The 12,120-nt window shown below is 37.2% G+C and overlaps 1 protein-coding gene across 2 annotated transcripts in view; it reads right to left on the bottom strand.

Annotated features, from left to right (window-relative positions):
- kdm4aa (lysine (K)-specific demethylase 4A, genome duplicate a) overlaps nucleotides 1-12,120 on the bottom strand; it is a 90,246-nt gene that overhangs the window by 46,865 nt on the left and 31,261 nt on the right. For both annotated transcript variants that reach the window (XM_039734541.1, XM_039734540.1), the window contains exons 5-11: nucleotides 11,839-12,032; nucleotides 11,688-11,737; nucleotides 10,918-11,021; nucleotides 10,546-10,683; nucleotides 8,097-8,329; nucleotides 4,459-4,646; nucleotides 3,058-3,494 (exon numbers count right to left, since the gene is read on the bottom strand). In XM_039734541.1, the coding sequence (XP_039590475.1) occupies nucleotides 3,058-3,494; nucleotides 4,459-4,646; nucleotides 8,097-8,329; nucleotides 10,546-10,683; nucleotides 10,918-11,021; nucleotides 11,688-11,737; nucleotides 11,839-12,032 (1,344 nt within the window). The remainder of the gene's footprint in view (nucleotides 1-3,057; nucleotides 3,495-4,458; nucleotides 4,647-8,096; nucleotides 8,330-10,545; nucleotides 10,684-10,917; nucleotides 11,022-11,687; nucleotides 11,738-11,838; nucleotides 12,033-12,120) is intronic.

Genomic DNA, 12,120 nt, shown 5'->3' with positions numbered 1-12,120 from the left:
TGGCCACAGGTATACAGTTGCTGTTAAACCCAGGTCTGGCAGGCCAAGAAAAATACAGGAGCGGTATATGCTCAGGATTGTGAGAATGGTTACAGACAACCCACTGATTACCTCTAAAGACATGCAAGATCATCTTGCTGCAGATGGTGTATCTGTACATCGTTATACAATTCAGAGCAATTTGCACAAATAACATCTGTATGGCAGGGTGATGAGAAAGAAACCTTTTCTGCATTCACGCCACAAACAGAGTCGCTTATTGTATGCAAATGCTCATTTAGACAAGCCAGATTCATTTTGGAACAAAGTGCTTTGGACTGATGAGACAAAAATTTAGTTATTTGGTCATAACAAAATGTGCTTTGTATGGTGGAAGAAGAACACCGCATTCCAAGAAAAACACCTGCTACCTACTGTCAAATTCGGTGGAGGTTCCATCATGCTGTGGGGCTGTGTGGCTAGTTTAGGGACTGGGGCCCATGTTAAAGTCGATGGTCGAATTAATTCAACCCAGTATCAACAAATTCTTCAGGATAATGTTCAAGCATCAGTCACAAAGTTGAAGTTACGCAGAGGTTGGATATTCCAACAAGACAATGACCCAAAACACAGTTCGAAATCTAGAAAGGCATTCGTGCTGAGGGAGAAGTACAATGTTCTGGAATGGCCGTCACAATCTCCTGACTTGAATATCATCAGAGGAATATGGGATGATTTGAAGCAGACTGTCCATGTTCGGCAGCAATCAAATTTAACTGAACTGGAGAGATTTTGTACGGAAGAATAATCAAAAATACCTCCATCCAGAATTCAGACACTCAAAGGCTACAGGAGGCGTCAAGAGGATGTTTTACAGTGCATCCGGAAAGTATTCACAGCGCACCCCTTTTTCCACATTTTGTTATGTTACAGCCTTATTCCATGATGGATTAAATTTATTGTTTTCCTCAGAATTCTATGTACAACACCCCATAATGACAACATTAAAAAATTATACTTGAGGTTTTTGCAAATTTATTAAAAATAAAAAAACTGAGAAATCACATGTACATAAGTATTCACAGCCTTTGCTCAATACTTTGTTGATGCACCTTTGGCAGCAATTACAGCCTCAAGTCTTTTTGAATATGATGCCACAAGCTTGGCACACCTATCCTTGGCCAGTTTCGCCCATTCCTCTTTGCAGCACCTCTCAAGCTTCATCAGGTTGGATGGGAAGCGTCGGTGCACAGCCATTTTAAGATCTTTCCAGAGATGTTCAATCGGATTCAAGTCTGGGCTCTGGCTGGGCCACTCAAGGACATTCACAGAGTTGTCCTGAAGCCACTCCTTTGATATCCTGACTGTGGGCTTAGGGTCGTTGTCCTGCTGAAAGATGAACCGTCGCCCCAGTCTAAGGTCAAGAGCGCTCTGGAGCAGGTTTTCATCCAGGATGTCTCTGTACATTGCTGCAGCCATCTTTCCCTTTATCCTGCCTAATCTCCCAGTTCCTGCCGCTGAAAAACATCCCCACAGCATGATGCTGCCACCACCATGCTTCACTGTAGGGATGGTATTGACCTGGTGATAAGCGGTGCCTGGTTTCCTCCAAAAGTGACGCCTGGCATTCACACCAAAGAGTTCAATCTTTGTCTCATCAGACCAGAGAATTTTGTTTCTCATGGTCTGAGAGTCCTTCAGGTGCCTTTTGGCAAACTCCTGGTGGGCTGCCATGTGCATTTTACTAAGGAGTGGCTTCCGTCTGGCCACTCTACCATATAGGCCTGATTGGTGGATTGCTGCAGAGATGGTTGTCCTTCTGGAAGGTTCTCCTCTCTCCACAGAGGACCTCTGGAGCTCTGACAGAGTGACCATCGGGTTCTTGGTCACCTCCCTGACTAAGGCCATTCTCCCCAGATCGCTCAGTTTAGATGGCCGGCCAGCTCTAGGAAGAGTCCTGGTGGTTTCGAACTTCTTCCACTTATGGATGATGGAGGCCACTGTGCTCACTGGGACCTTCAAAGCAGCAGAAATTTTTCTTTAACCTTCCCCAGATTTGTGCCTCGAGACAATCCTGTCTCAGAGGTCTACAGACAATTCCTTTGACTTCATGCTTGATTTGTGCTCTGACATGAACTGTCAACTGTGGGACCTTATATAGACAGGTGTGTGCCTTTCTAAATCATGTCCAATCAACTGAATTTGCCACAGGTGGACTCCAATTAAGCTGCAGAAACATCTCAAGGATGATCAAGGGAAACGGTACACCTGAGGTCAATTTTGAGCTTCGAGGCAAAGGCTTTGAATACTTATGTACATGTGCTTTCTCAATTTTTTTTATTTTTAATAAATTTGCAAAAATCTCAAGTAAACGTTTTTCACGTTGTCATTATGGGATGTTGTGTGTAGAATTCTGAGGAATAACAATGAATTTAATCCATTTTGGAATAAGGCTGTAACATAACAAAATGTGGAAAAAGTGATGCACTGTGAATACTTTCTGGATGCACTGTATTTGCAAAAGGAGGCTCAACTAAATATTGATGTAATATCTCTGTTGTCCAAATTTATGCATCTATCTAAATTTGTTATGATGCACATTGCATATTTTCTGTTAATCCAATAAACTTACTGTCAATGCTGAAATACTACTGTTTCCATAAGGCATGCCATATATTAAAAGGAAGTTGCTACATTGAAAACTCAGCCAATGATAAAAAAAAATCCAAAGAATTAAGAGGGGTTCCCACACTTTTTCATATGACTGTAAAAGACTACATGAATGAGTGAAAATACAACAACGATAAATACAACTATCTTTAACATAAATATAAATGACAACACATCATGAGCAATTGTGGCAATGGTACAAAATGAGAATGTAACATATTAAGTTTGGTTGAATGTCAGAGGGAACAGGTGGATTTGAGGCTGCAAATAAATAAAATTAAATACATGCCGAGAACAAACTTATAACAAAGAAGCAAACATTTCTTTTCAATATGTATACCATCTTGTACACCTACCCTCTCCAATAAACTAAAGCTATTTTTAATTATAGTAAAGCATGTTCCTCACCTCTTCCATGTCTGGAGTATGGACACTGGTTAAAATACTGGACTCCTTACTTTTAGCTATGTTGTCTTCACCAGATTCTTCACATTCCTCCTTGGTATAACTTTGGCCAATTATGGAGTCAGTTGAAATTGAGGTAATATTTATAGAAAGAGAAGGCTTAGGTGTCATATCAGGAGTCTCTTCAGTCGATAGGTTCTGAAGAAAGGGAGTGTTATTTTCTGACATTTTCTTGCATTTTTCTGATAGGAGTGTCAACATTCCTTCAGTAAAGATGGGCATTGTAGTATCACATTCTTTGGGGGTGTCACCAAGTGGAAAATGGTACTCTGAAACTTCGGAGGGAACAATCAGTTCTTTAGTGTCAATGTTTTGGACACTGTTCTCATTCTTCAGCTTTACTATATCCTCCTCTTGTATGTTTTCGGTTTTACAAGAGTCTAAAAAAATAAAAATATACCAAAATAAATAAATGAATAAATACAGGTAAATGTACATTTTACAAACAGGCAGATATTTCACTTTTTACTTTTACAAGGATATACACAAGCCATACTAAATTGTTGTTCCAAAAGAACATAATTTACTAAAGCAATGTAGGAAATATTACAGTTTTAAAATGAGACATAAGATTTAAAAGTCTGAGACAATATTTCCCTGTTGGCTTGAAATTAACAGTACAAATTTTAAGAAAATGTTTGATGAATTTGTATAGTGATGACATTTTACTCTCTTGGCTAGTCTAGAACTTTTTTACAGGAGGGGGGGGTTCTTGGGCAATTTGCAGCACTTTTTAAGGATACAAATGGCACACTACAATGAAACTTGCCTAATCCAGGTTTGAGATTTGATGCCCTCTGCTTCAATAACATTTACTACAGGTAGGACACATGACTGGGCAGTGATCATTCCATAACAATAAGTTCACAAACTGTCTGAATTTTTTTTCTAGGCAATAGGCTCACAATTTTAAAATAATCACAGACTGTTCAATGAAGTATTAAAAACTGTTCTAGACATTCTTGTCCCTGTCAGACAGATCACCCTAATTCTGTACCATGCTGTCACTTCAGCATTACAAAGATTTCACAGGCTGAGCATATGCAGTAGACAAAATAATACAATTTGGACTTTTGGTGAACATGTGAAGGAAACTCCTGCCTCTTCTTTGCCTCGACAAAAAAAAAACAAAACACTTTCACTCTTCTGCATAATGCAACTATTATACAACTTTTGACATATGTGAATGGAGAGGATCCCTACATCTTATTAAAAACACTCTTTTAGCCAATATTAACTTGCAAATACAATACATACTATGTCAAGTCATGTTAAAGGGCCAGTTCATTATACAAACAAACAGGTTTCACAAATTTTATGTCTCATTATACTGAAAGGTACTACCTTTTATGCAATTATCTTCATCACAGTCCACTTCTGTGGGATTGTCCTGATGACTTAATATTATATCCATCTCTTTGGGTACAGCTGGTTCACACTGTAGTGATCCAAATTCTTCTTTGGGCAGTAACTCCTGAGGGACTTCTAAACACACTCTATGTCTTTTTGTCCCAATTCTGTGCTTGGAAACACTAACAAACATTGCAAAAAATATTTAAATATGGATTAGCCTTTTCCGCCATTTATACTTATCAAAATTATGTCTTCAGCATTTATATGTTATTTGTATAATTAGGTTTTCTTAAAAAGTATTAAAGCACACTGTTAAACAACAGTCGATGCACAAGATTTTTCTGCCACATATAAACCATGAAAGCAGATTTTGCACTCTAGCATTTGCTGCTTGACTGCTTTGAATACTGACATGTAAAGAACCAATTTGAAAAAATCAAGTCATGTGTGCTGATATTACCTTTATAACCGTATACTATGATGTCCACATATGACACCACACACAAAGACAATTTTTAAAATAAAAATGCACCCTACTAAACACACCATGTATAATATTGTTGAATAAATACATATCCATGACACTTTTTGAATCTGACTGTACAGCAAAGACATATAGTACCGGTTACTTAACGTTCATCACTGTTTCAGTTTGCTCCATGAAGGGAAAAATAAAAATAATAAAATGAAATTATTTGCCCATATGCAAATAATACATTTGTAAGAAGGAAACTAAACAATTTCTATAATGCATGCTACAGAGGAATTTTCTACCAATCTTCATGGAGATTGTGCATTTACCCAGCAGTTTATGACTATATAGGACTAAACAGTGTATGTGCACTGGTTAATACAAACTTGTTGTCTGTGTAAAAGCTTACAAATTTGCCTACATTTCACAGTCACCCATTTACTGAAATAGCTGTATCTGTTACAGCGTAATTGGATGTAAGAGACAAAACTGGCAAACGGAGGCAGGACACATGGCAGGAAAAAACATAGTTCACAACATGAAGAAAAAAAAAATTAAGGTATGTAGTGAGACTGCTTAAAAAGCACAATCAAAAGTGACTTTATGAAAAGGAGAAATGTTAATAAAACCAGTATGAATTAATGCATATGTACTTTAGGTTGATATTGCAATGTATAATATCTTACTAAGTTGCTGAACCAGCCAATACGCCACAAATGTCATCTTTCCTTTAGCCACTTTTCTTTTGTATTAGTTCATAAGATACTTACTAACTACTATTGCCCAAACATTATAATTTTCTTTGTTTCGTTTATATGGCGTTATTTCAGTGCCACTATTCTGAGCTCACGTAAAAAATATTGCAAGTGCAAGTGTTGCATTTTGAGGAGAAATTTATTTTGAGCGTACAAAAGCTGAATTTGAGTGAACAAAATTCATTGCTGCGTGCAAAAAATGTATTTCAGTGTTTGCGCTTATCCATATACACACACACAATAGCACCCCCTCTCGCTCAGTTTTTCATTTGCGCTTGCTGCAATGTGTTGCTAGCTCACAACATTCTCTGCTCGACGCTCAACTCTCTGTACACCGTTATAAGTGTGCCACAAAACCAACCAATCACAGACTTGGTTTCAAAAATTCTGATTGGCTCTTACGGTCTCCAATCAGCTCGCTAGCTGCTGCATTCCGGAAACAGTCCGAAATGTAGCTAAATCCAGCTAAACTCAATTAAACCCCAATTTGCGGATAATATCTTTAATTATTTTATTTTAAAATATATTATTTGTTAAGACTATCGTTGGTGTAGTATAATGTAGTTGCATTATACAACCATGCCAACTGACTGTTTCCGGAATGCAGCAGCTAGCGAGCTGATTGGAGACCGTAAGAGCCAATCAGAATTTTTGAAACCAAGTCTGTGATTGGTTGGTTTTGTGGCACACTTATAACGGTGTACAGAGAGTTGAGCGCTCGTAGCAGAGAATGTTGTGCGCGCAAGCAACACATTGCGAGCAAGCGCAAATGAAAAAACTGAGCGAGAGGGGGTGCTATTGTGTGTGTGTATATGGATAAGCGCAAACACTGAAATACATTTTTTGCACGCAGCAATGAATTTTGTTCACTCAAATTCAGCTTTTGTGCGCTCAAAATAAATTTCTCTTCAAAATGCAACACTTGCACTTGCAATCTTTTTTTACGTGCGCTCAATATTTTTTTACGTGTGCTCAGAATAGTGGCACTGAAATAACGCCATACGTTTATGCAATTTCCAAATGGACAGTACAGAGAGAAGAATACAACATATCAACAACAAAAATAACCTTAGATACATATCTCTAAGTATAAACATTACAAACCATTAGGGAATGTCTTTCTGTCTCTCCATTTTAAAACAGTTTATTTCATTACAAGCTTAAAAAAGCACCGAGAATTAATTTATGTTTTGTTACCTTTGCTAGAGCAGCTGAACAAAATATAATGGAAATGTTCAAGAATAATAGTTACTGTGACAAACTGCTACAAATCCATTCTACTAAACTCATTTAAGTAAAGGAATCATTGGAGAAGTTCTGGTTAGGAGTTTTAGTCACATACAATTGAGTTATTAACAATACACATTTTCAGGAATGCTAAACTGTTACTGTTTGGCATTTGTTTATGTGTTAGGTAGTCTACAGAATATCTTTAGTTAATGGAACATACTGCACTACACAAAGCAGTCAGTAAAAACACTGTCACAAAGAAATACTGCATTTCTCAGCCAGCTAATAAAGTATTTTCTCACAATGTACTTGGCTACTATACAAACTATTTGGTTTAACATATTTAGTATAGGCACTAGGTTAACGGTTAGCTCAGGATGAAACTAATTTTTGTTGGACCTGCAATGATTCATAAATGGAAGTTGATTAAAAACTAAAAAAAAAACATTTTGCTGCTAGATTATTATATTGCCTGCGGTGGGTTGGCACCCTGCCCAGGATTGGTTCCTGCCTTGTGCCCTGTGTTGGCTGGGATTGGCTCCAGCAGACCCCCGTGACCCTATTCGGATTCAGCGGGTTAGAAAATGGATGGATGGATTATTATATTGCACCCTTTATAAAGTGATGCCAGACTTAGGTGTAATATTGTGTGTGCTGCTCACACTGTTTTCACTGAACTGCTCATTGTGCTGTCTGAAGACATCAAAACTTTTTACTTAATGTTTCAGAAGTTCAGTAAGGTTACTAAGGCTACTGCATACTTCTGAATAACCCTGTGAAAACAAACAAACAAAAAAACAAAACAAAAATAAATATAATGGATTTGTATACTTTACAGAACTAGCTGTTGTGAATGTCTTATCTGTAACTATAAATAATATAAATAAAATAAACTAGTAAATTCTCTCAGCAATTGACTAAATTCCCAGTTTCAATAGCTACTATACCCAAATATTACTGTGTAGCATTTTTGTATTAAGACATCTTCCAATAATTTTTATAGAATATTGTTTTGCTTTCACATCAGACCACTGTGCCCAGTGTTGCTATAAAAAAGGCTAAATTTAATTTTGATAATTACATGTTTATAAAAAATGAATTCAGGACATATATTAATTTTTACTGATGAAGCTAATTCACTTCTAAAAAGAATGCAACAGTTTCCTACATACCTCTTTTTACCAGTATCTGTTTCTTTTGATTCCTCTGTACAGCTTGTAATGGAATTCAGATGTTCATCGTTACCTAAATCCTCTTTCATAAACTCGGCTGCTTCTGGGGTGGGTAGTGAGTGATCAATGACAGGATTGTCTTTTCCAGCTTTCCATAGCTTGTAGCGCTCAGGTTGGAATTTCCTTACAAATACGTCCATAGAAATTTTCACCATATCCTTACGACAGGAGCACTGTAACAACAAATTAATATTTTGTAAAGACCTTAACATATTTTGTTATATTTATATTATATATATATATTATATATATACACTAGCAAAATACCTGCGCTTCGCAGCGGCGAAGTACTGCCTTAAAATTTTTATTAAGAAGAAAATTAAACCTTTTTAAACTGAGGGAAAATATACCAATAATTATTTGTTAAGGATCTCTTTGTGTACCACATTGTGAGTTCGGCCCTCCGGTTGTAATATGACCAAGCTGTGTGCTGAGCTTACTCATCATCATGCAACATACAGTTGGCCATGTGAACCGTAATCTTGTTTCAAATCTCACAGCTTGGATTGCTGCTGTCATAATCGGTTTGTTTCAATTACGACAGTATTTGTAGGACTCATGTTGAAGGGACATTCGGCATCTGTCAAGCATTGTAAGTATACAACCAGTTTCATCAATAACTTCACATCCAGCTTTTGAGAGTTTAAACATTCATAAACATTTAAAGTGTCTACTACTGAAATCATCACCTGTAAATCTAAGATGTTTAAGAGGCATTGGCGGTTGTCCAAAAGTATAAAATATTTGGCCATTTTGGTACACTTGAAAGCGACAACCTAACAATTCAGAGGCAGCCATCAATTCACATGCAGAACAATAGGTGAAGGGCTTAAGCATTTCACTCTTATAGTGCTCCTGTGTAGTATAATTATCTCCTGTTCCGTCATCAGTCCACACCTTGAACCTGTCCCAGTCATTCAATACATAAGTCACAATGTTCCTCTGGATATCAAGAGTGAGCCTGATATGGCCGTGCAATATGTAACAAAGAGAATGGAAAAGGCAGGTGCCATCTCCGGGCATTGAAAGCGCTTGATTAAGTGACAGTTCTTTGATCGATGTTGATCACCTCGATAGACATGTTAATGCGGGTACGGTTGGAATGATAAAGGAAATGGGTGCAGGGAGATGTGAATCCCGTGGCGAAGCAAGGAAGAGAATGTAGAGACTGGAAGAAAAGACGGCCTTATATAGGCAGGCAGCCAACAATGTGGGAGGCGTTGGGATGGGGGACCCAACGCCGCCTCACTCGGTGACTGAGCTGCAGGCTATGGACGTATATATGTACGTAAGTAGGATTCAGTTAGCATTGGGAACCCGCGTACCAAATTTCTTGAAGATGGGCCCCTAAGTAACAAAGACCGTTAAAAAGTTCAATATGGCAGCCGACAGTGGCATCATACCACCGAAATAAGTACCAAATTTCAGCCTTCTACCTACATGGGAAGTTGGAGAGTTAGTGACGTTGGAAAGTTCAATATGGCGGCTGACAGTGGCGTCACACCACCGAAATAAGTACGTACATTGGTTTTGGTTAGCGCAGGGATGCCGCCTACCTCGCGAAGCGAGCAGAGGGCAGAGCCCCCTAGTACTTTAAATAAAATTATCAGTTGATAGTTCTGACCATAAGGAACAGTCCTGTCTCCCTTTCTTGTCACTCTGTATACCTCAGACTATAAATTGAACACCAGATCATGTCATTTGCAGAAATTCTTAGGTGATTCTGCACTTATAGGGTGTGTTGCTAAGGGGGATAATGTAATCTAGGTGGAGAACCTTGTTTCTTGGTGCAGAAAGAATTGTCTGCTACTTAACATCAGCATAACCAAGGAAATGGTTACTGACTTTCACCACACCAAAAAGCCTCTATGTCTGGTCACCATACAGGGAGAAGATGTAGAGGTGGTGCACTCCTACAGGTACTTGGGGGTCCCCAGCTATGTAAAAAAAAAGGCAGAGCAGGTTCTTTTTTCTTAGGAGATTACATTCCTTTAATGTGGGTGTTGACATCACATCTTCTACAACTATGTAATGGTCAATGCAATTTTGTATATTATGATGTGCTGGGCTAGTGCCATCACTTCAAGAGAGGCCCACATAATCAACAAGGTAATTAAAAAGGCAGGCTCAGTTAAGGGATGCACTCTGAACCCCCTGAAGGTAGTAGCAAAGGAGAGAATTAAAACAAAACTGAGTGCCATTACGAACAATACTGCACATACTCTCTCTCACACATTAACACCAAGTACTTTCAGCAACAAATACGCATATATTCATATACATACAATATATGCATACACACAAACATACAGACATTAATGCACAAATATACAAAGCAATTTATAAAGATTCCCCTAAGGTACTGTTACTTGAGAATAATTTTTCTTACCAGGATTGCCTGTTTTCCATATTCAATCCATCGTCTAGTTGCAAAATTGGTTGATTCTGCACAATTGAAGCCATGGTTAAAACCAGCATGATAACCGTAAGGAAATGTGATCATAAATTCTCCAGCCTCCTGAGTGATCTGTTTATAATCAACATAAATAGGCATATTGTTGATTTCCAAAAAAAGTGATTTTTAATTCTTAAAGATGTGCAAGGCTAAGGTCAACACTTATTTTATAATACTCCATGTACACACTTAAAAATGCCATTCTTACTCTCTCTCAATCACTTTACAGAAAGATATTCAAAATCAAAAAGACAAAGTCAGAGCCAAAAAATAAACCCAAGAAACAACACTTTGGTTTAAGTATACCTTATCAAAAGGAATTCCATACTTCTTTAAAATAGATGGTGAGATAAGTGTCATTTTGTGCCTCAGAAAAGCTTCGCAGTTTTGTGAGCTTCCGGGGAAAAAACCTTAAAAAATAAGTAAATAAATAAATACATACATACTGAAGTTGCTCTCTTAACCAATCACTATTCAATAATTATGACTGAGTGATTAAGGAAACAAAACTGCAAACTGTGGACGAAGTATAGATGTGTGGTGGGTAATTTATATATACAGTACGTAAATTTTTTACACATACAAACATACACACACACAATGCTAACTTTAAGATTCAAGAATTTTAAATTATTTTGTGTAACTATAGAATGTTTATACAACAGAATCAATGAGGCGACATAAACAAAATAGCAAATTTGGGGATATATGTACATGCTCTAATAGGTTTTAGAGGGTGTTTTATCCTTCTTCATAGCCATTTTATATTTCAACCTGCTGAATTTATTTTGAAGAAGGAATAGTTAAAACAAGAAACCAACCACTTCACATTCATTTGCACAACCACAGAGTTACTGGGTGGGCTGGGCCATGATACAATAGTTTTAAGAAGGATTACTTTTAACTACATAAAATTGTGATCACATCAAAACAATTATCTTATATAAAAGCACTTGATCATTCAATAAAAGCACTTGATCATTCAAAATTGCCAATTTTTTCTTAATTCGTAACAACCGCATTAACATACTGTAAAAGCAGGACAACAATGTCACTGTAACAGTTTAAAAATATACCTTTAGCCAGACGTTCTAATCTTTTACCATGTTCTGGAGGAACAGTGTACCTGTTTTAAAAATAGACATATACAAGTCAACAAATATTAAACATACAATTCACCATAAATTATAATCCAAAATGCAAAGCACAAATGGAGTGGATTTTTACCATGACTTAGGCTCTCCAAAGTGCAAATAATTTATACTGTAAAGGTCCATGTCTTCAGTATGCCAAGCAAACGTTGTCTTCCACATGCCAAAGTAAAGATATGGTGTGTTGACGCCTTCAATAGTAATTCCACTCTCTTTTTCCACCGTATCTAGAATTGTATTTAAATGTCCAATGTTCCATTCATTGATGTCCTGTAAGAATAGCATGTTTCAATGATACAGTTCACTAATTTTTTTTAAAAAAAAATCATTCTCATACATAAATGCAACAAGACACCGT

Source organism: Polypterus senegalus, chromosome 14, assembly GCF_016835505.1.
Source record: "Polypterus senegalus isolate Bchr_013 chromosome 14, ASM1683550v1, whole genome shotgun sequence".
NCBI lineage: Eukaryota > Metazoa > Chordata > Cladistia > Polypteriformes > Polypteridae > Polypterus > Polypterus senegalus.
Note: the sequence above shows the minus strand (reverse complement) of the source record. Positions and strands in the feature narration are given on the sequence as shown.